Source organism: Pogoniulus pusillus, chromosome 18 (assembly GCF_015220805.1).
Source record: "Pogoniulus pusillus isolate bPogPus1 chromosome 18, bPogPus1.pri, whole genome shotgun sequence".
Lineage (NCBI taxonomy): Eukaryota > Metazoa > Chordata > Aves > Piciformes > Lybiidae > Pogoniulus > Pogoniulus pusillus.
In genome coordinates, this window is record NC_087281.1 from 6,267,394 (window position 1) to 6,291,996 (window position 24,603).

Consider the following 24,603-nt stretch of genomic DNA (forward strand, 5'->3'; position numbering starts at 1 on the left):
ATAATTGCACTGGCCTTTAAATACACAAAAGCTGTAATCTGCACCATTGATACTGCAAGACAATGTCCTGTCTTTTCAGTAAATATTTGCAGCCAAGCTTCTAAAATAAGTGTTCAGATGGATTAGTTACTTCAATAGCATTTTTAGCCATGGATCAGATACGATAAAATTATAACTACAGAAAAGAGTGAACAATTTTACTGATTAGATGTTTCTGAAGTACAGAGGCAAACATGAAGGTTTCATTTGTTTTATTTTGGGGAAAGTGAAGGGCATGCTGTTCGCTGTTGCAGTGCTCTGTTATTCCCAAAAGCTGTGCTGATGAACTCAGAAATGCTGTTCCCAGACTGGTAGCTGGCCATAAAGGGGACTTCAGCCATCATGAGCATATTGTTAAGTCCAACTGGAATTGTTTGATGCAGCAGTTATATTGATATTTGCACAATGACCTTTTGATACTTCTCATGGCATGGATTGTATGTGAAGTTGTAGCAAGGGAAGTTCAATAATTAAACAGTACAGATAACATTTTAGACTGTCAGGTTTTGTTAGGTAGGGGAAAAAAATTGGCAGAATTTACTCTGAAGAACACTTTCATTATAAGTGTTTTGTGAAAAGTCAATGTGACATTAAGCTTAAGGTTTGCATTTACAGAATTGGCTCTGGTCTGTTAAGTGCATGCTCTAGCAGAAGAGAGGAGATTTAAAAAGATATAGATTTCTTGACTATTGCTCCAGCACTAGAACAGACTAGTATTTGGCATCTGAGTTGTATTTTACATCAAGTTGTCTTTTTTTTTTCCAAAAGAAATATTGTCTCATGGTACAGAGTAGCCTTTGGAAGACAACACATTGTTTTCTTTTGCCTCGGTAGTTTTCACAAGAGTAAAGCTTTAAGAAAGTGAGCTCTCTCATGTTACAATTGCTAGGCCTTGTAAGTTATCTGGGGATCTTGTCAGTAGTCTTTAAAAAAAACACAGCTAATTAATTCTTCCACTTCCTTAGTATTTATGGCATCAGTGAACACTAGGATCTTCGTTATGTATGTCTCTCTCAGCAGTGTAAAGTCACATTTAAGGGTTTTTTAAATAGCTAAAAGCAGTATGTAAATGGATTAGTAAATGGGCATTGCCACAAAAATAGCTTTGTGTCATACAGTATAATACTACAGTTTTCCTCTGCATATAAACTCTGCTTTTAATGTTTTTAGGAAGTATTCTTTCTCTAGGGTCAGAATTGCTGGATTTAATTTATGCTGATAATGATTTTCTTGAATAGACTTCTCAATTTGCTTCTTGTAATACTGAATTGTCCTTATTTTGTCCCCGAGTCTCTGAATGAAGCTGAAAATTTGCTGTCAGCAGTTCCTCTTACCTCCTGTTGATACTCTTTTCTGCAGTATTCACTGACTGTCTTGGATGCTTACTCTTGCATTTGTGCCTATTTTTCACTGGTATATATAACTCTAACAAGTCTCTGGATGTTCTGCTGCCAGATTCTGAGTTCTGTGGCTGACAACAGTGCTATGTTTTGGTTCCTTAGGCATGTGTATGTCAAAATAACTATAAATTCCTTTAAGTTTTGCTCTAGCAATTTGGATGCTGAGACCTTTTTCATAGTTCCCTTGCAACATTTAAGAACTGGGGGGGGAAAAGGACTTTTAAACTGTCTGTACTAGTGAGACCTCAAGAAGCCTCTCTGCCTGTTACTTCAGACTTCCTTAAGGTTAATTTCAGTTTGTTCATTAATCTTTAAACGTCTTCAAGCTCTGCAGTAGGATTTTCTTTAAGTGGTGATTGGAGTGAGATCTTAATATGCATATGATACAAGTGCATTTTTTCATATGCTATGTTGTCAGTGAAGTCATATTAGTTACCTATAGTAATAATATACATATTGTTATATATATTATTAAATAATATGTATTAATTATGTGTATATATGTAATTATATTATAATATATTATATATACTTAATTATATTTAATATATTAATAAATAATAATAAATATATATAATATATATTATTAAATAATATAGTTTCTATAGTAATAGAAACTGACACCTACAGTAGTTTGTTTTTTTTTCTGAGCTCTGTAAGCAATGTATTTCTCTGTGAATAAAGATATTTGGAGCAAAGCCTGTTGCAGGTTTTTTCTCTTATGCTGCACTATAATAATCTCGCACCACGCTGAAGCATTCAAAGCTTTCTTAGTAACTTGAGTAAAACGATAGAGTAGATGTTAATTCTAGCTCTTTCTGCACTAACTGCATGCATCTTCTTGTTGCTTAGCCACCAAAACTGAGATGTACAGTAGTAAAATAAATGTAAGCAGTCTCCCAAGTATTGCATGCAGCCAGGAAATGTTTTTTGCAAACAAGGTTATGCCTTGTAAGGCATTTTATGCCTCATGAAGATGCAGAAAAATGTCTCTGCAGCACTTGAATGAATTTTAAGGTAATTTTATAATACTTTGATGCTGACTTATAATAATAAATGGACATTGTGGTCATTGTGTGTTTTATCAAGACTGCAGACACTGAAAAAGTATTTTACTGAAATAAAGCACTGGAGTTGACAATATGAAACATTCTCCTGGTTTTAAATGTTTAAAATAATTTTTCTTTAGTCTTTGAGTTTTTTGTGAAAAGAGTTGATGCATCAATTTTTTTCCATGCAGTTTTTTGCTGTAAGAGCTGTGAAGGTGCTATTTTATCAATCTGATACAGACAATGAAAGATGGAAATTCATATGAAGAGTAAACACAGACTTTTTAGTACTGGTGCTCTGCTTAAACAGGACAGTTTTTTCTCTTAATAGCTGATTAAAAGAAAGTGTAATCTTAATACTGTTTTGTTGTTGCTCAGATTTGCCTGGCATTATAAGCCATTGAAGAGATGGTGAGGGGCTGTTCTTAGTGAGGCACGTATTCATGCCACTACTACAGAGTGACGCTGTCAGAGTTTAAGAACGTTAAGATTTCAGAGCAGTGCCGATCCAGCTCACATTTTCTGTCTGGGGGCATGTGTTTTGAACAGGATCTCCAGGCACTCTGAATCTCAGCCAGATTGGCAGTTGCTGAAGGTGGTTTGAGGTGTGCCGCTCCATGTTTGAAGATCTGTTCTCTAGACCCACTGAAGCTTGTCAGTAGCTCTTTTGGACTGACATAGTGAACTGTCATTTGCTTCAATACTTCAAGGATTCTAACAACATTGTTTGTTCTTAGGCTGCTTGCTTTAAACCTGAGTAAAATGTAAACAGGCTTTAGCCTTGTATGTTCAGTATAATACGGAACATTGTACTAGCTGATGCATGTGAAGTGGGTGGGGAAGGGAACTCTCTAGTACTTGAATTTGTGTTCAAAGACTGTCTCATTACTTCATTTTAACTTTTGGAATTATACCTTATTTTAACCATATTATTATCATGTTTAATGGAGCTGTTCTCTATAAAAGCCTGACACTACTTCTGGTGGGAAGAAAGTTACTCTTTTTATTTCAGATGAGGTATTTGTTTTTATCTCAGGCCAGGGTGTTTTTTTTCTCAGTTGTGTAAGCTAAATTTTGCTTCTTGAGTTGGCTTTTGAACATAGTTGGTTTTTTGGATGTGTAGCTTGAGTTGTTCAATACAAAATATTTTGATTATCTGCCTGTGCAGTGCTGCAGTTCCCAAGATCACTTAGGTGTGTCTAATCTTCAGCTTAAGGTATGACTGTAACTTGTTTAGGTGTATCCATGCTACCTTTGAATTGGTGATCTTGGGTACTGAGAGTAGCAGCCACAGAGTGCCTTATGTAGCATTTGTCTTCAATATTTATCTGTCTTATTGAGGTAGTGCTCTTGGTGTGTGCAGAGTGAATTAAACTATAATCATACAATGAGTGATATCTATGCTCACTACTCATAATATCAGAGATGGTGATATTTATGGGACTAAACAAATGTTGACTGGAATATTCTTAGACCTTTCAGTCTTCATTGTTTTATAGCTAGCAAGTTTTTCCCTATGTGTAGTGCATATAGATGAAGTCTGCAGAGTACCAGTTATTTTGGATTGTACTGGCTTTTTTGTTTCCTCAGAACTGTTCTTAGGTTTTTGTTAGATTGTTGAACTAGTTCATGTGGTGGTTTTCAGCACATTTAACTGTTACTGGCGCTGTTCCAGTCTGGGTCAATTTATGTTACTGGCAACTTTATCACTTCAGAGAAGGAAGACACAGGCACTGAAAAAGTCTTAGAAGTCCTTCAGGACTGCCATGTGGTTGTTCAGAGGTCTTGGAATAATATCAAACCTGTTCTGCCATTTCTGCTGAGGATTATATGCTTTGTGCCTTCCCATCGATTCTTTGCAGATTTTTCTCCATCATTTTGCTCTTAAGAGAAGTTATAGCTTTGACCTAAATTACATTTGATTCAGAAGTGGCATTAATGCTCTAGAAAACTGTGATTAATGCTCCCCAATTAACTTGTCACTAGTCTTAGTTTAGTGCACAGAAGGATAGTAACACAGGCACACAGGCTCACTTACAAAGCCAGCGTGATTGTTGGGTGAGAATCCAGGTTGAGGGGATTCAGGGAAGAGCAGGTACAGGTGTCTTGTGGTGGTGGAAGCAGTTTTGTGCTGCAGGTTGCCATGAGTCAGCAGGTGGGGTAACAGTGCATGTTGAGAAAGGCAAAGGGAAAAATAAAAAGGCATGTAGAGGAGGAGAAGAGAAAGTGCATAAGTTGGTAGTGATGTTCAAATAAGATTTCTGAACTGAAGAGGTAAATGAACGCTGGAGTTGACTGCTGTGGTTTATGAAAACCCCAAGTAGTCCTTTATTTGTACTATTAGTTCATATGAGAGCAATAGCATTCCACTAAAGACATAGATGTGTTCTTCCAAATGTAATTGGTGCAAATTCTTCTTGGTAAAAGCCTGTGGTTATCATATGACCAGGACAGATGATTTCTCTGCGTGCCTCAGTTGGGTAACTGTGATATCTTACTCATAACTATTCATAATTTCCTTCAAAACAGAAGGAGAATTAATTTAAGAAACTTGAGTGGTTACAGAATTATTTCCTTCTAGTCGTCCTTTCAGAATATTTCTGAGGTATAGTTGTTAAATAGACTATTGCCAGGAAATCCTGACACCTAGAAACACTGCATTCTAGCCACAATATCCTCATAGTAAATTATAGCAATGATAATATAGATACAGTCAAAAGTGGAATGAGTGTAATATTCCTGTTTCTGTTGTGGGGTTTTGTTTACATTTTAAGTAACAAATGCTGTTCTTAAACCATAATAGATAAAGGTGTGTCTGTAAATATCCATTTTCAGGGTCAGGTGTGTGAAGGACGATTAGCCAAAGATGTCATGTGGGAAAGCAGTGACATAAAATACAGACTTACAGTTCATAATTTTAGAAGGGGTTTGTGTGGGTTTTGGGGGATTGTTTTTCCTTGCATTTTGTTACATCATAAGTGCCTGCTTCAGTGTCTTAAGGCTTTCCTTCCTCTTCCAGAAAATGCTGGGACAGAAGAGATGAGTACTCCCTTTACTAAGGCCTAAAACTGCCTGTTGAAAAACAGTCCTGACCAGGCAATATACGAATGGCCCAAGGAAGCCAGCAAATTGATATTCAGGTTTTACATGACCTGCGACAGAAGTTTCCTGAGGTACCTGAAGGTGTTGTATCCAGATGCATGTTACAGGTCAGTGTTCTGTTAATGATGTACAAGTTAGCACTGTTGCTTATTTTAAGTGTTATGTATGGCTGTCACCTTTGAAAGCAGATATGTTTTCTTTGAGTGAGACAAATACACACAACCAATTCCTCTGTGTTGCACAGCAAGCAAAGTGTTAAATTCCATGTCTAATCAGGGGTGGACCAAGGTAACTCAACCTGTAAATCAGTGTGTGTCTGGAGGCTACTGGCTCTACAATCAGTATGCTCATGCCTCTTGGCCACCTCAAGAGCCAAAACTAACTGTGGCAAAAGTAAAGGTGTAAGGCCAGCTTGAGTTCAGTAGTGACATTTTAAAGCTGTGCTATAAATCTGTACTCAAATAAGCTGCTATGGTATGGGGGTTTTTATTTATGTTTTTAGGTCAGTTTGTTGTTGGGGGTGGGCAGGAGAGGCAGGGAGTGTTGTGCTTTGAGTGTTAGGCTCAGTTCTGAAACAGTGTTGCTACCTGGTCTTGATCACATTTCAAGATAGTGGTTGCCCTCCCTACTTTTAACTCCCAGCAACCTTGGCCTGCAGAGCTGTTTTTGGTGTCCCTACTTACCTGCTGTAGCAGAGTGTCTGGGAGTGTAATACAGGCACACCTAAGCTCACTGTTTGAGCCTAAGTCTTGTAACATAGCATCCACCATGTTAGAACCAAGTGGGTATGCTTCTGCTCAGTGCTTCCCAAGGTTTTGACTGCCTCATAGGCTTAGCTTGGGGGATGTTGTAGCTTTGGAGTCCATGCTGCAAAACTATGGATTTCTGTTGGGCTCAGAAGCATTTTTTATGGGAACTGCAGTTAGTGCTAAGGCTATAGGCTACCATATCACCAACTTCTACCTCCAGCTATCTATATTCTGTACTGTCACTATCAGAATACTTCTGTGACCTTATTGCATATCAACTTCTGCTGTTTAACATCACATTAGTTACATAGATTAATATGCTCATCCAAAGTGTCACATAGGGACACCTGAATGCCTAGAGGTAGCAAATGCTGATAGACTTTAACTTTGAGGCTTAAACATGCTTGCTTTGTTTTCCAGTGATCTCAAAACATCCGTACTGATTGGGTTTTTTTTCATTATCTAAGGTACTCAACCTTTGAGTACTCTGGATAATTTTAGAGCATGGTGTGAATATTCATACTGATCATCAGTATGCATAACTTGATTGGAAAAAAGATGGGTCATGAGTTCCCAGAAACTGTCTGTCTCTGGATTATGGCTAGAATATATGTGGTTATGATTCAGCATCCTTGTAATTGTTTGTGCTGCTTTTCATATGTATTTTTATTTATAGCATAGATACATACTTAAATATGTGTATTTCATCACACACACATGCTTGCAAATAATGCTCGTACTATTGGCAGGTAGAACTGTGACTGTATCAGTGTTCCTATTTTCAAGACTTTGTGGTGACTCTCTTACTAAGAGTAGTCTGTGAAAAGTGCAGTTTATTTAGATGACTGGTTTTGATTTGCAAGAGGGCAAAATTCTGCTCAGGTCTTTTGAAGCTATGAGCTTTCCCCATTCCTTTATTTAGTTGAAGAGTAAACCAAACCAGATTATAGATCAATGTTCCTATTTTCAAGACTTTGTGGTGACTCTCTTACTAAGAGTAGTCTGTGAAAAGTGCAGTTTGTTTAGATGACTGGTTTTGATTTGCAAGAGGGCAAAATTCTGCTCAGGTCTTTTGAAGCTATGAGCTTGCCCCATTCCTTTATTTAGTTGAAGAGTAAACCAAACCAGATTATAGATTGCATGTAGGTGTTGTCCAGTGTGTGCACTGCCTTCTGTTATTAGCACTCTGTAGGTCTAATTTAGTTCTTATACTACTAGTGCAGTTTTGCTCCTCACACAGGAGAACTGCTTGTAGAGCTAGGTCAATGAACTTGACAGAGTGCATGCATCAGTAATCACCTCTTGAATGTAATTATTGGTAAATTTTAAAAGCTAGTGCTTGGCTGGAGAGAAGCAACAGTCTTCATGACTGAAGAAAAAACACTACTCTACATCCCATAATTCTAGATATGGGAGAAAGGCTTAGATTTTATGGGGAAGTTTTTTTGGGTCAATTTTCTTAAGATATTTTTCAAAAATTCCTAATATAATTAATGTTCCATATGGGCAATATTACATGAATTTACTACACTAGGAAGCTGCCTGTTGTTAACTGAGAGCTTCTACAGCTCACCAACAAAATCCTGTCACGTTGGTGGGTGTTTTGAAATTTCATGAGATCTGGTTTCTCTGATTCAGTTAAGTTCTTGCTACTCAGGGTTTTGATTTCATCATTCCGGTTGCTCTTTAAACCAACAAGTTTACTTGGACCAGTGGTGAAGCCTGGAAACATTTGAGAATACTTCTGTATGTGTTTGTAATGTTGCTGGAACAGCATCTGATTCCTGAGTTCTGCCTTTTTACAGCTGAGCATAGTGGAAGGAGTTTCCAATAACTGGTAACTATGGTCTGGGTCAAAGACAGGGGTGTTACAGGAAATGGTGCATTCACCTTGCCCACACAATACTTGATATACAAGCATTGTGTTGGGGTGAAGTTGTTTTTAAACCAGGAAGTGTAAGATTTCCCAAGAGAGAACCCAGAAGAGGTTAAGAATTATGTAGTTCATAATGATGTTGACAAGAAGTTTTTATAACAAGAAATGATTCTTAAGATCACTGCATATTGGGCAGGAAGACTATACAGCTAATTCGGTCCTCCTCTTTTAGAATATTTTTTTACCCAAACACTTCCAGCTTCTATTTTGAAAGAAGTTCTATAGCATCATATGTTTATAGTGAACAACTTAAGAATAAGCTGAACGTGAATGTCTTGGGTTGAACAGCTCACTGTTGGAATGTCTAAGCAATTTCTAGTGTACTAAAAACAGAGGACCACCAAACATCTAATGTGATGAAATTTAAATCTGCATAATCTAGGGAGTAAAAAGTTTTATTGCTTTGTGGGGCTGACAGCACTGAGCTGTTGAAAAGTTTTGCATCCCTCCATTCTTTGTAAGAGCATTCAGCTCTTCTCATTTAAAGGAGTCACAGCAGCATCCCCAGTCTGGACATCATTCTCCTTTTGTTCTTTTTTGTTTGGAGCATTCTTGGAACTACCTGTTCCTCAAGTTATCTTGCTTGCCTCTTCTTGCTTCATCATTTCCCTCCAACTTTCTTCCCTCCCTTCTTTTTTTTTTCTTCTTTCCCTCTGCCCTTCTCTTTCAGGGTGCCAACATGTTAAACTCAGCTGGGTCATGAGCATAGCTAAGACGAGGGGTGTTATGTTCTGGAATATGCATAGTTCTGCCGTTAGCCAGTTCTGTGGTGTATAAAGAGCTAGAAGAATCGAAACTCTGCCAGCCAGAAGATGCCAGGGATTCCATGCACCCCCGCTTCCTCTTTTGAGTTCTCCAATTTGCTAATTGACATCTCTGAAATTTGGGTGCAGTCTTAAAACACACACAGAAAAGCAACCAAGTCCACAAAAAGCAGAACTCCGAAGAAACGCATTCACAGTGGATTTTAAGGACCTTGCAAGCTTGCCCTATTCCTTTTTTGTTCTGGATTTTTGGCCTTTCTGTTACTAATTTTAATTCGCTTTGTGTGAAGATTTTTCTAGCTTGCTTTTGTCTGGTATCCCATCTATTTGCCTTTTTCTGTCTCCCTTTTCTCATTTGTAGCAAATACAAGGTTGTTGTTTTTATCTTGTCTTACCACTGTTTTGTCCATGTGTGATTCTTTTCTTGACTACCAACATAATTTGATTACTTTGTCCTCTGGTTCTTATTCCAAACTAGAGCCAATGTGCATACCATCAATTTGACCCATTTTCATATCTCAAGCTTTTTCTGCAGCACCCCTCACACAGAGATCCCAAGTCAGGCAGTCTTTAGCAAATCCTGTGATTTCTGAAAGTTTTCTGGATGGGTTTTTTTGAGGGACTTTGCTAAGAATTCAGAACTGCATCTGGCCTGTATGAACATGTCATTTTGGTTTTGTGGGTTGAGTTTAGCCAAGTGTCACTCTCCTATTTCTGTGTCTCTTACCTTTTACTTTGTGTCTACCTTACAGATAAAAAAAATTATATGAAACATTGGTTTTTGCACAACACACTATGACCTTGTTTGATTGAAGGATGAGAACTGCTGTCTGCTAGTTTAACAGAAATCGATTGATACAAAGCATGGAGCATGGATCAATTTAATTTGCTTTCTTGCTTGCATTATTCTTTGACTAATTGACTACTTGACATACACAGTTCTTGATCATATGCATTCTTACTAGTTACTATGTGATGAATGAGTTTGTCATCTATTTAGGCTTAACAGCACCTGGACCTTCAACATATGGTCCTCTGGGGTTTTGTTTGTTTGGGGGTTTTTGATGGGACGGGGGTAGGAGGGTGTGGGAGAAAAGATTGGGACAGGGCACAGTATTAAGAAACTAAGTCACTGAGTCATGTTCATTCTTTTCTGAAAATCATTAGGAAACTGAATTGGGAAGATCAGAGTACATTATTACTAAACATGCAGAATTAGCAGTTTGCTTCTGAAATGTTCTTTAAAAGAAAATCAGCTAGGTTTGGGGTTTTCTTTTAAGTCATCCTCTTAAAAATTTTATAAAGTAACTTTGCACAGATGTCAGTATTTAAAAGCTTTGCAAGCAATGGTTTAAAATGAAAATACAAATATCTTCTGGGTTTTCCATTAATAGTTTTATCTTGCAAAAGAGTAATGTGAATTTTTACATTTCCTCTAAAGTCATGTGCAACTCCTTCAATTGGCATGTGTATTCTCTTTGTAAGATTTACTTTCCGTTTTCAGCAGGAGGTAATGCATAGTGAGTATTGAAGTGTTTGGTTTTAAATTATTAACCAGTAATATTCAGGTGCTGTGAATTCATTACTTCAGTCACTTTCCCCTTAAACCAGAGACTTGGTCACTGCTGAGGATGGTTCTGAAATTGAGAATGAGTAGCAAAACTACTCACCCAGTGTGTGTTATACTGTATGGTGTTATCTTGTCAAGGTCCAAGATCTCCCTATCATTGCTTCAGCAGCAATGCAGACTCCCTACTCTTGGTACCAGTGCCTGAGTCACTGTTCTCAAAATAGTAAGCTTCACACATGTGCCCCTTGTGCCTGTGTAGTAGCCCTGCTAGCCAACTGCCCCAGCCCCCAAATGATTTAGTTTTGATGCTACATTGTTAATTTTTCAGTGATAATTAGATGCATGTTTATCTCAACTGTGATGGTATTGTATCAGTAATGTTACGTTTTCATCTGTCTTTTATAGAATAACAATAATTTGGATGCCTGTTGTGCAGTTCTCTCTCAGGAGAGCACAAAGTATCTCTACGGTGAGGGAGACCTAAGTTTTTCGGATGATTCTGGGATTCCTGGACTACGAAATCACATGACATCTCTTAATTTGGATTTGCAGTCACAGAATGTGTATCACCATGGAAGAGATGGAAGTAGAATGAATGGAAGTAGGACTCTAGCTCACAGCGTTAGTGATGGACACCTTCAAACCAGTCAGTCCAACAATGAACTGTTTCAACAGGAGCCACAGACAGCACCTGCACAGGTTCCACAAGGATTTAATGTCTTTGGGATGGCTAATGCAGTTAGTACTTCTAATCCAGGGCAACATCTTGGATTTCACCTAGGCAGCAAAGGAGTATCTAACTTGTCTCAACAAACACCCAGATTCAACCCCATTATGGTAACTTTAGCCCCAAATATTCAACCTGGTCGCAATACTCCTACATCTTTGCACATACATGGTGTACCTCCTCCTGTCCTTAACAGTCCACAGGGAAATTCTATCTATATTAGACCTTACATCACAACTCCTAGTGGTCCTGCTCGACAGACACAGCAGCAGCCAGGCTGGGCATCTCAGTTTAATCCCATACATCCTCAGCAAGTCTACCAGCCTTCGCAGCCAAGTCCCTGGACTACTCTTCCAACATCCAGTACTACGCCACATACCTCATCACAACACTCAACACAGTCAAATCAACAAGGCCACCAAACTTCTCATGTCTATATGCCTATCAGTTCTCCTACTACTCCGCAGGCACCTATGATTCATTCATCCGGTAGCTCACAATCCTCTGCTCATAGCCAATACAACATTCAGAATATATCCACAGGACCTCGCAAAAACCAAATTGAAATCAAACTTGAACCACCACAAAGAAGCAGTTCTTCTAAGTTGCGTTCATCTGGCCCTCGCACCTCCACTACTCCCTCCTCCCTCAACAGCCAGACATTAAGTAGAAGTCAACCCACTGTTTACATATCGGCCAGTCCTCCAAATACCGATGAAGTGATCACTCGTGGTCAGCCCAAGGTCTACATTTCAGCAAATGCCGCAACAGGAGATGACCAAGTTGTGCGGAACCAGCCCACGCTTTTCATATCGACAAATCCTGGAGTATCTGCCACTTCTAGGAATATGTCTGGTCAAGTAAGCATGGGTCCTGCATTTATTCATCACCATCCACCCAAAAGTCGAGCAGTGGGCAACAGCACCACTGCAACCTCTCCTCGAGTGGTGGTTACGCAGCCTAACACAAAATATACTTTTAAAATTACAGTTTCTCCAAATAAGCCCCCTGCAGTTTCCCCAGGAGTAGTATCCCCAACATTTGAACCTACAAACCTCCTAAACCTTCCTGATCACTATGCTGAACCAGAGGGTATCCAGCATCTCACTGACCCTGTTTTAGCACATGTGGATAGGATCAGTGATGCACGGAAATTGAGTATGGGATCTGATGATGCTGCCTACACGCAAGGTAATAATTCTTAATATAAGTAGTAGAGATTTCAGCCAGGTTGTCAGTTCATTTTTACATTTGATAACCTTTGTGATGTTAATACCTTATCTTCAACCTCAGCATTCGTGAGAATTTCCTAAATAATAAAAAAAAAAGCTGTCTAAGGAAATCATAGATCTCTTTTTATGGTGAAAACATTTAATGGAATACTTGGAGATAATTCCTCTGTTTGTCCTAACTAGATATGTTATCTGTTTTATGAAGTGACGTCATAGCACTGTGATATTTATGTTACTCTGAAAGAAACGTTTATCTAAGCTGGTTCAATTTGTCCTAACAGTTTAAAGTTAGGAGACTACTGAGAGGATTTTGAATCAGCTTACCTACTGTTTTTGTTGGATAATGCTCCCTTTTGTTCTTTTTTATCCAAAATTTTAAGAAGAGGAGATGCAGACTTCAAGAACAATCAGTGGGGTGAAGCATTGCTTCCATGCTTCTTAATGTGTGCCTGATGGCAAAAACGCTTAAAGTCTTGATTTTTACTTAGGTTGTAAAGTGTGAGAAGGAACACTGCACCAAAGAAGCCTATTTTAGTATCAGTTGTAGTGGGAGGGTAAAATGTAATATGTGTGATACAGCAGCCCAACCTGTTAGTTTTTTTCTTCTGTTTTCCTGGGTTTGCATGCGTTTGTTACCAGCTCAGTGGTTTCTTAATCCTCCTCTGGACTTCTCATATAAAGGTGCTGAATTGTGCTTAGAGTTTTTAAGTAGTATTCAGAATAGGTTGTCAAAACAATTTCTGATGTCATTGTTCCTCTTTGGACTTAGCAAACAGTTGAGCATCAAAAATTGACTTGTTCCATGACTGGGACTTCAGGACTTGAAGCCTGGGGTGTGTCTGGAGTACTATAGTAATGAAGTAATTTAAAAACTAATTCTAGCTTGTGCACTAGTTCTGCTTGTATTTGTATCTTTAGTGAAGGGATAATCCACCCTGACTCAAGTGTCTAAAGGTTAGGTGTCAAAACCAAAATGACCATCTTAGACTGTCTTCTGCAATCAGGAAAGAATTAAACTTCAGAAAGTGATTCATCAGTAAACAAATTGCCCTCCAGAAGTGGTATTCCCTTTGCTTATTCTGAAGGGAGACTTGGCTGGCTGTTTTAGTCCTAGAAGGCTAGATACCCAGAAATTAAGTGGTCAAAATCTTGTGCTTACATGCTGGAAACTCTTCCAGATCATGAAATTGCTTCCCCAGTGTCCTGCACTTCAGGTACTTGTTGGTTAAGTGTGTCACTTTTTGCTGTTCTGCCTTTCTTTTGGTACTGACTTCTACCAGGTTTAGTTCTTCATCAGAACTGCCGGTAGCAATGGCTTCTGTAAGCTACCTTCCTGCACAGTCTTTACAGGCTGTGGGTATCAGCACCTAGTTTCATCAAGTCAACTTGAGGCAGGCTCAAGGCTCCTGCTATTCAGCTTGAAGCTCATGTGTTGACTGGCTGTGCATCTCAGTTGTTTCTGAAGCCAAGACATAGGTGCTGTTTTTAAATGAAGTGTAGGTAAATAGTGTGGTTGCTGCAGCTTTATAGGATGTAGAATGATACACTTTTGTATCCTTCACTAGTTCATATAAAACACACTCATGCTTCTGGACTTCTTCACATAGAGAAGTGTTTGGTTCCACTTCTGCTGCAGCAAGTGCAGCATTTAATGTTTTTTTGTTAAATAGTAAGTGTGCAGTAAATCTGTATGGTATTTATATTTGGAAGTCCTAATTATTGCTTCTAAACTGGAGTCTTAGTGTGCAATGGGGAAAAAGCCCCACACCTCTAAAAGGTATTTGAGTGAGTTGATGCTTTCTGTTGGGAGGCCATGTTCTAAGCTGCTTAATAACTTATCCAGTCCACAGAAAAGCCTTGCATATGAAGGTACTACATTTCCATTTTAGCCAGAACAGATGAGTAGCTTCTCCAGCCGTGATTAGAGAAAAATGTGTTTTCATCAGCTTTTTCCATTTCTACGCAGAATGCTCCTCATCTTGGCAAGGAAAACTGAAACTGGCTTGGGGTAGAAGGAATGTGGAAGGTGGAGTTGCTTTGGTGTCAAAGGAGATTTCCTTTACTTTGTTCCAGTACGTTCATGTACATAGGCTAACCCAAGAGAACAGATGTGTATCTACAAGTGCTGCTGCCTGACACCTGAGAAGACTGGCTTAAGTTACAGTGTGTGTAGGCACTCTAGTCTTTTTCTGTGATTAGATCTCTGGTTTTCCTCCCAAGTAAGTTGCAGTGGGTAGTAGAAAACTACCACAGATCTGTCTTGTTTGCTGCCAGAACTGGAGGTTATATAATGTGAAAAGGAACAGGGTACTGCTCAGACGAAAATAAATGCAGTTACCCTGGAATGTTAGATTGTATCTCTAAGATGATGCTACGAAACTCACTGTCACCAGGCTTTTCAGAAGTGGTTCCTAATTGATAGTTACTGTTTTTTGCAATTCCCAGTTTGAGATACTCTGGACTTGTGGAAATAGTGAGAACGCTCATCCACTACTGGAGTCGCTAGGAGTTAATAATACTGTGAGGAGAAAAGTAATGATAGGTGCCTGGCCAAGAGAATAGCCAAAAGAGGTTGTGTGCAAGAGTATCAGTTTCTATTGGTTAACTGATTTCAGTTTATAATTAGTTTTATTAATAGGAAGTCATTACTTGAGGTTTAAATACATAATTTACTTTATACTAAAGTGTCTTATGGATGGAAAATAGTTAAGTCCTATTAGAAACTGAAAATTCTGTACTTAGAAATCATAGAGTGTCAGGGGCTGGAAGGGACCTTGAAAGATCATCTGGTCCAGCCCCCCTGCCAGAGCAGCATCACGCTGGAACACATCCAGATGGTTCTTGAATATCTCCAGAGAGGGAGACTCCACAACCTCCCTGGGCAGCTGGTTCCCGTGTCTGTCACCCTCACAGTGAAAAAAAATCTTCCTTGGGTTGACATGGACCCTCCTATGCCTCAAAAATGTTTTTGTAATGTATGCTCACTATGCTTGCAGTCATGTTGCACCACTGAGGCTAGGCTATTTAGTAGCTCCTCATTGTGTGTACAGCTTTCCATCTGTACAATGGGCAGGCATCCTATGAAGAAAAGATGTGATTTCATAATAAAATCTTGAGTTTGATGTTTTTCTACTAGAGACCCCAAGTTCCTTAGTTCAGTACCACTTGGATTTTTACTGTCTTATTGTTTGTTTTATTTTTTAACTTGGGGAGGGGATGCTACACCTAATTAAGAGTTAATCTTTGGTACCAACTATAGCTGTGGATGTGGATGTACATTTACTTAGCAATTCTTATACTGTGTTTTTAATATAAATATGTTAATTGATAAGCTAATTTAGATTCTTGCCATTTGGCACAGTTCTTGCTTTAATTTCTTAAAGGTTTTTACAATTAAAGAAAAAAAAAAGCTTCAGGAAACAAATTCCTTAAAATCCTGGGCATTCCTTTTATTTGGCTCTGGGTATCAGGCCCCACTCTGAGTGGCACTCTTTAAAAATCAAATGACAAGACTAAGGGGGAACAGCAACAAAGAAATCAATGCAAACTCTTAAAATTGGATGCTAAATGTTGAATTCTGTGCAGCTTCAATTGCAGTTTTTTTAAATGTGCATAAACATGAGGGCATTTCACAAACCTGCTGCCACAGAGTAATTGTGTTGCCATTATTCCCCTTTCCTCTCTCTGACAGACTTAACAAAATTCAGGAACTCATAGACCTGTAGAGTAAGGTAAAATTGTTGTACCTCTAGTTTAGCTTTTTGGTTGGAAAAGATAATCATAAAAAATGCTCTAAAGCAATAATTGGTTAAATTCCAGATTCAAATGCATACATTTACAAGTATATTCAGGAACTGTTTAAGTAGGTCTCTAGGAAAACAAAAGTGAGCTTTCATGCTCCAGTCTTTTATGCTCCCTCTAATTGTAGTGATTTGCAGTGTTGCTGTGGAAAATAAGCAGTTTGTCAGAGGCAGCAGCGTCTTACGCTAGCCATTGAAGTGCACTGTTCTTACCAGTCTGCAGAATAAGAACATGCTGGAAAAAAATGAGTATGAGTGGTACTGTTTGCACATGTTTGAGAAGCTGAACATGAAATCTCTTCTGTTTGTGGTACAGTAACAATGAGCCAAGGAGCAGTCTTTGTATGACTTTTGCCAGGATGGTTACAGTAAATAACTTCTTTATAAGGATGTATGAATAAGTAAGTAAAAGCCTGGGGCTTTCTGGCTTATACTCCAGGTTAGTCTGTGTAGAGTAAAATTGGGCCTGCCTGTGTTGCCTGCTTAAGAGGAAAGCACAGGAATATCAAAAAGACCATTAAGAATTGGATGGGTGGATGGATGTGCAGAAGTTGAAATTATTTGGTTTAGTTAACAAAATTATATTCATTTTTATAGAAGGTGGTTTTTGCTTTGAGCAGTGGTATCTACTTGTGGTGATATTTGATAGTATACCTACCTTTAATGCTTATGTTCTTTGAATCGTATGAATCTGATTGTCTTCTGCTTCTTACATTCTTTATGGCGTTAAAAAGCTGTGGTTTAAGTGCTGGCTTCATCATTTCTAGATGAGGTTTCACGTACCTAATGGTGATCAGTGTTAAAAATCAGAATCTTAGAATGTTAGAGGCTGGGAGGGACCTCAAAAGATCATCTCTGGTCCAGCCCCCCTGCAGAGCAGGGTCACCTACAGCAGATCACACAGGAATGCATCCAGGCAGGTCTTGAATATCTCCAGAGAGGCAAACTCCGCAACCCCCTTGGGCAGCCTGTTCCAGTGTGCTCTCACCTTCACAGGGGAAAAAAACTTCCTCATGTTTACATGTAATTTCCTATGCCTCAACTTCCACTCATTGCCCCTTGTTCTGTCATTGAGCACCACCAAGCAGAGCCTGGCTCCATCCTTTTGCCACTCACCCTTTACACATTTATAAAGATTAATGAAGTCACCCCTCTGTCTTCTCCTGTCCAAATTAAGGAGACCCAGCTCCCTTGGTCTCTCCTCAGAAATAAGATGAGTTAATGTTCTGTGCTATAGTTTAGGGATAAAATGGTTTACAATCCAGCCTCATGGTAAAGATACAGAATTCATATATGTATATATATATATACACACACACATTTATTTATACTACATAAAGTGGTGTTTGCCAGTGGTATTGCTGGTAGTATTTTCTGTATTGGCTTCATCTGGTGTCTTCTGCTATGACAAGAACACTGGATTATATTCCAATCCAAACAGCAACAAAAATAAAAGGCTTGATGCTTGTCTAGCATATATGTAGCGCTCTGTGTTGCAGCCATCTCTCTGAAATCCTCTTTGTGCTACCTGGTTTACAATGGTTGGGCTAAATACAATACAAGGAAACATTTTTTGTTTGATTTCTGGTAGTAATTCCTGTAGAGTGGTTGGGTTCTTGAAAGGTGTTTTTGCAAATCACAACTAAATTGAGCGTGGTTACCTGTTGCATTGTCTGACTTTCTCATAGTAATTTGTTGGTGTCTGTAATTAATTGGTGCTGTTTTCAAAAAGCTTTTCTCTTCTATGGTAGGTGTTTTCTTGAGAATGGAAAAGCAACCTGTAGCAATGTTTTTGTCTGTATTTTCCCCAGAGAATCCAAACTTTGGTCTTTATTATCCTTCACAGGACAATATGATAGACGTAGATAAAATGGCACTTTATATATTGCAGCTTTACTGGTACACCAGAAGGCCAGGATGGAGCGACTTCAGCGAGAACTTGAGATTCAAAAGAAAAAGTTGGACAAACTAAAATCAGAGGTCAATGAAATGGAGAACAATCTAACGCGAAGGCGCCTGAAAAGATCGAATTCTGTTTCCCAAATTCCATCAGTAAGTTGAAACATGTAGGTTATAAATCTAAACCACAAGTGTGATCTGTCACAGTGATTTTAAGGAGCAGTTACTCCTATATTGACAATAGACTAGTGACAGGCAGTAGAGCTAGAATTCAACTGGTGAGCAGTGTAGTTCAGAGTAAAAAACAAATATGCATTATTTAACCGTGACCTTTAGCTTCTGTAATTGCTTTGCGAAGTGTTGCTTTTAAAGGCAGTGACGAAAGGTTTGACCTGGTAGTCCTTCCAGATGATTAAAATCATAATCACTTGTATTTCACACTACAATTTATAGCACTTCCCAGACAAAGTATTTTTCAGTCTCCATGAATATACCAATCAAGAAAATTAATAATGCAACAAACCAGTTTTCAGTGCCAGGTCAGCCACTGATCTGGTGGACCATTCACCGTGTCATAGAATCATAGAATCAACCAGGTTGGAAGAGACCTCCAAGATCATCCAGTCCAACCTAGCACCCAGCCCTAGCCAGTCAACTAGACCATGGCACCGAGTGCCTCATCCAGGCTTTTCTTGAAGACCTCCAGGGACGGTGCCTCCACCACCTCCCTGGGCAGCCCATTCCAATGGGAAATCACTCTCTCTGTGAAGAACTTCCTCCTGTGTCCTGGCCACAGTCTGGAGTTGTTCACTCAGCTCTGAAGTTGAAGGAGAGAGAGGAGTTCAGTAGGACTAATCCTTTTTGTAGATTATGCTTGGGTTAAAAGAAAAGGGTAAATTACTTTATCTTCTCATCTGAAATAATTAAATGCTGTCTACATATGTGTGAATGGCAACTGATGGTCAAATGGTAAAATTTAGTCTAACAGGCAGATTTATTTTTTCAGCTGGAAGAAATGCAACAGTTAAGAAGTTGTAACAGACAGCTGCAGATAGACATAGATTGCCTAACCAAAGAGATTGATCTTTTTCAAGCAAGAGGTATGGTATGTCTTAGAACCTCAGCAACTCTAAATATTGATGGTTTGCAGTTTCCACTGTCTGCATGTATCAAAAGCATCTGTATTATAAATTGTGGGCATACACATGATTTGCAAAATCATCCTGTTAGTTTGGCTGAAAACAAACTAATTACATGAAAGTAACTGTCTTCTAAGCCTGGTGCTTTTGGTTTTCCTAATCCCACAGTTTTTCCTATCTCATACTTGGCTTTTTTTGTTTCCTCAAAAATGAGGAAGTTGGGATGCCATTTATTTAATAAATGCTAGTGGGGGGAAATCTGGTTAAGGTCAAAGAAGGAAGAATTTTTTTTCTGAATAATGCAGTCATACATATGTGTCCATCTCTGTCTTGTCTTCCACTTCTTCTGTCTTTTATTTAGCCTCTCAAGTCAGAAAATAAAAAGTACATTTGTAATTTCAAATGTGCTCTCCTCTTTCCACTTTCTTAGTCTGCAGAGACAGAGCCTTTGGTAATGAGGGTGAAAGTATGAGACAGCTGAGCCAATTCAAGAGCTGCCAACAAGAGGTCCATCTCTTCTCCTGCTTCCTTGTCCTTGTGACTTAACTATGTTCTGGCTCTGTATTAGCAGAGATGATCCTGCTTGCTAGCCAAGAAAAAAATGTTGCACTCCTGGAAAAGCTGGCTACAGCCGATGTGAAGGAGAGGCATGGGAAGGGAGAACTGAAGTAGTGTGAGGCAACAGACTAATGCTTTCCATTTCAAGCAGCAAAGAACAGTTAGATTGGTCATGAGCCATGGGAGGTCTCATTCAGATAAGGAGAAAAGGAGACAAGTGTACTAAAACTTTAAACCTTGACTATTCCAATTGCATATAATTTTCCTTCTGTTTATTATAGTAAATAGGGGTTAGGCATTCCTCTAAGTATTAGACTAAGCCTTTGTAATATACTGGGTAGTAGAGAGCACATTTTTCACCAAGGTTACAATTTAGGAAAAAAAAAAATCTCAGGTAGAATTTACTACTAATATGTTGTCAATATTTAGGAGTGGCAGAAAAATTATCAGAAGTTTGGTCTTGAATTGACCTTTATATTGCACATTTTGGACAGTTTCTTCAAGTGTACTGTCAACATGACAAATATCTCACTTGGGTCTCCATTGACACCTTAATAGAGCAGACAATAATTCAATAATGGTGTGTTTCAGAATTACTACCCCCCCCAAACTGTATGTCTTCCTGCCCAAGGTGTTTGCTTTGGTTTTTTTTTTAACTGCTGCACTTGAATTTCCTTTTAGGACCACATTTTAATCCCAGCGCTATCCACAATTTTTACGACAATATTGGATTTCTTGGTCCAGTGCCACCAAAACCCAAAGGTACTGTACTGGTAGAATTTGGATTTAATACTAATATCTGGTTTGTATCTGATACCAAGCTCTATTCTGTGAATCTAGTTTAAATGTTAATTATAAAATAGATTACTTCAAAAGCATGCAAACCTTACATTTTATTTGTACTGGCAGTAAGTTGCCTTCTGCTTGCTCTTGTTTCTCCTCCATTCGTTCTTTAAGGAAAGAGGAGTATATTAAATATAAACTGAGAGCACAAGAGAAGCAAGCAGAAGGAAGGGATGGGAAATTTGCTTTTTGTAGTTTCACCTTGTGCCATTTGGCTGACTTGAAATCCAGCTGTAGTCAAAGGGGTGGTAAAAAGCTGCCTCTGTCACTTGCAATAACTGTGCTGTTCTCAGACGAGCAAGATAGTTCTCAGATACTGAAAAAAACCCATCTGAAAATTCTTTCCATGCTGTTCTTGATTAGTAACTATTTATCTTATCTCTTTTATGTCGCAGATCAGAGGTCCATTGTGAAAGCACCAAAGACTGTTCCAGACACAGATGAAGATGAGGGAGCTCAGTGGAGTTGTACTGCCTGTACTTTTTTAAATCACCCAGCCTTAAATCGCTGTGAACAGTGTGAAATGCCCAGGCATTTCTGAGCCAGCAGGCCCATTTCCTTTTGATAACCATAGCAAATGTACCAGGAACTGTCCAGTCGTTGCAGGGCAAAAAAAAAAAAAAGGCATTTATGCATAGGATTTTGTAAAATGGAAGGTGTGACAAGGTGGCATTTTGCTCATGTTAAATGTCAGCCCACAGAGCTAGTAATACCTCAGTGTTGTGTCACAGGCGGTTGAAACTGATCGGCTGAAAGGTAATCTGCTGGAAGACTCAGTTGCCAGCTGCCTAAACCATGTACAGTATTACCAGTAACACACCCCGTGGTCAGTGCTCGGGTGTTGCCCATCCTCTTCTCTGCCCCAGAGTCACTACTGAATTTTGACAGGGCAAAGGAATAGAGTGCTAGCGTTTTTTGGTGAAACACTACATGCACATAGGAGAGCTGAAAGGAAAAAAGGTTTAACTGTTTAAACTGTTTGCTGCCACACAGTGCCTTCATTAAAGGGAAGACCCTTACAAATCAGTGGTACTTTTTTTTTTGCCTTGTCTTCCCTGAAAACATCTCTGTGAAGCCAGAAATCAATACAATCACATCTAAGGATGAAAAGGAAAAACTGCATGCGTTGTCTGTACAATACACACAGTGAAATACCCCAAAGCTTTTCCTACTGTACATAGCTCTAGAGCCTGCTTGATTTCTTTTCTTCACCTTTATTATTTTCTTGTACTTCTGTATGTATAGAGTAATAGTCTTTTTGTTAACTTTTTTTTTCCCTTTTAAGTGATTTAAGCACGATCATGTCCCCCCCTTTTTTTAAGCTTTTATCTGAAAGAAGCAGTGCCTTAAAATAAGAGCATTAATAAGAAACTATGCACAAAATAGCTTTCCTCTGCTCGTTCTGTACATTGCTCTTGTAAATGCTGATGATCTGTGAAGACCTGCAGATGCAGCGTGGTAAAAATGCAGGAAAGGTTGAGTTATGCATATAGTTCACTCTGTACACTGAGTTTTACGGTGGGTGACACAAAGTAGCGTTTTGTCTGGCGTGAGGAGACTTTATACTAAGGAACTTTCAACCCACCAACAGATCAGCATCCGATTTAAACTTGCTTCATCTGCTGGGTGTCTTGCAGACTCCTGAAGAGAGATTCGTTGGGGAAGTACATACAGTGCCAAAATCAACAGCAGCAGCATCGTACAGCTTTGTTCAAGGACTTTAAATGCTTTCCTGTTTTGGCAGCCAGTTTCTAAACCTGACTTTGCGGTGAAGTCTCATATTTATAGGAAACAAGGATAGCAGCATTTAGGACAACTGAAATAAAGGCTGGAAAAGATAAATCAAACAGACTTGAACACTGAAGCAACCTCAAGCATCTCTTTGTTTTGATGATCTATGTTTTTTTTTTTAAAGGAAAAATCTCACATGCTCGGGGATGTATGTAACCAAGATCAAGAAAATGGGATTCCAGTACAGTATGCATGAAAAATGGCACGCAAAGAATAATGTAGCAGCACTTAGTGTGAGTCTGGAGGGAGTGCTAACAATGTAGCAAGAGACAAAGTTGACTGTCACCCACTGTAAACGTTTGCCAGTGGACACTTTTGTTAGGAGTTTTACAAGTGATCTATGTGAATGCACAGAGGCCTTTGTTTTGAAGGCTTTGCATCATTTTTTTTTAAGGTGGGAGGAAAATGCCAATCCCAGGTAATTAGGCAGTAGACCCAACCCAAAGCACTTGCATCCAATGCGTTTTGTTTATAAAATGAGGCCTTGTTTTTTAGCTTCATCTGCAGTTCTATGTGAAGATTGACAAATCAGTTTTTACCTGTTTATTAATAAAACCTAATTTGGATATCTTGAGTTGATGGTTTTGTGATTTTAGCTGGGTAAACTGCCTTTGTAACAGATAAGTTATTTATAAAAATTAAAAAAAAAAAAAGTATTCTAATTGTTTGGTTTTGTGACTTGTTTGCTTTTTCCATCCTGTGGAGCAACAGAATACTCAAGGACAAGCATTAACAACATTAAAAGTAGGCTGATTTCTTACGAGTAGAGATTTTGTTTAAGCCTTTGTGTTGCTGAAGCTTGTCTTTCTCTGTGTGTTGTTCTATTTCATTCTAATTCAGTGAGTGTAAAGAGTGTATTGTATAAAGCTGCACTGACAAGGTTGTGTCCTGACCAAAGAACTCACTCAAAGTAATAAGCTACTCACAGGACCTTTTACCTTTGTGCTCTAAGGGTTGATGATCTTAAAATTGTATTTTTAATTCAAAATAAGTGGTCGCTTTGTTCAAGGTGATTGATGCTATCCTTGGGGCACTGCTAATATAGAGTTAGTTTAAGGATTAATATGGTTAAACTGTATTTTAGTGCTGTGTTTATTAGAGTGTTATGAGTTGTGGACTCCTCCTGGACATACCTTTGGACCCTGTCAAGGCAGACATCTGCTGTGTGAGGCTGGGCTTTCTTGAGGTATAGTGATGCCATATAGAAGCCAATGTGGAGGCATCTATAAACAGATGGACTAAAGATCCAGCAAAAAAACATTGCTTAACACAGAATGAGCAACTGGAATGCCTTAATCTACTGTATGTGAGGAGGGCTGCTGTAGCTGAAAAGCAAGCAAACTCAAATCAATCATGGGGCAGAAAAAACATGTTTGGGGAAAAAGGTAGAATGGAATTTTGCTCCTTCTATCTTATGTGTAATCGAGCTGCCTCTCACATTTGAGCATTTATTTTCTAAAGGAAGAAAATTTGTATTTGCATCCTAGCTACAGTTAGCTATGTGAAACCATCAACACATCAGTATGAGAATGTATCTGATCCTGGAATAGAGAGACAAGAGAAATTACATCTCCAGTGTCACCTGCTCCACTGATCTTCACCTTCAGGGATTTTACATTCTTCCTGTGTTTCAGGTCATCTGTATCATTAGCTCTTCTGTAAAGCAATACCAGTCTATTGGCATGTCACTATTGTATGTTTTTAAAGGGGAGGGTTTCAAGGGTTTAAGTGTTGAAACGTGAGGTAGGTGTAGCTTTCACTGCTGAGTTGGTTTCCTTGTAGAACATAAATAGGACAAAAGTTGCAGTAAGGCTAAACTTTGTGTTGTGAACATGAGTAGTTTGCCCACCTGGATGCATGCCTGTGCAGCCTGATCTAGGCAAACCTACTTTAGCAGAGCAGTCAGACTAGATGATGTCCAGAGGGCCCTTCCACTCATTCTGTGATCTGAGGTGATGGTTTATGACTGCATTTCCATACTGTCTTTGTCAGATATTGTTGTTAT

General features: G+C 38.8%; 1 protein-coding gene across 1 annotated transcript; it reads left to right on the plus strand.

Moving 5' to 3' along the window:
* Positions 1-5,512: 5,512 nt before the first annotated feature.
* On the plus strand, positions 5,513-23,260 carry TAB2 (TGF-beta activated kinase 1 (MAP3K7) binding protein 2). Its single transcript, XM_064158285.1, has 6 exons — positions 5,513-5,697; positions 11,015-12,527; positions 18,260-18,420; positions 19,274-19,367; positions 20,646-20,726; positions 21,203-23,260. The coding sequence occupies exons 1-6, from the start codon at positions 5,596-5,598 to the stop codon at positions 21,346-21,348; spliced, it is 2,097 nt and encodes a 698-aa protein (XP_064014355.1). The 5' UTR covers positions 5,513-5,595; the 3' UTR covers positions 21,349-23,260.
* Positions 23,261-24,603: the final 1,343 nt, after the last annotated feature.

Excerpts from the sequence above, each read along its gene's own strand:
- TAB2 (XM_064158285.1), top strand. The coding sequence starts at position 5,596 with ATGGCCCAAGGAAGCCAGCAAATTGATATTCAGGTTTTACATGACCTG. Across the intron at positions 18,421-19,273 it reads CTGTTTCCCAAATTCCATCA|CTGGAAGAAATGCAACAGTT; the intron begins GTAAGTTGAAAC and ends TTATTTTTTCAG. Across the intron at positions 19,368-20,645 it reads TGATCTTTTTCAAGCAAGAG|GACCACATTTTAATCCCAGC; the intron begins GTATGGTATGTC and ends ATTTCCTTTTAG.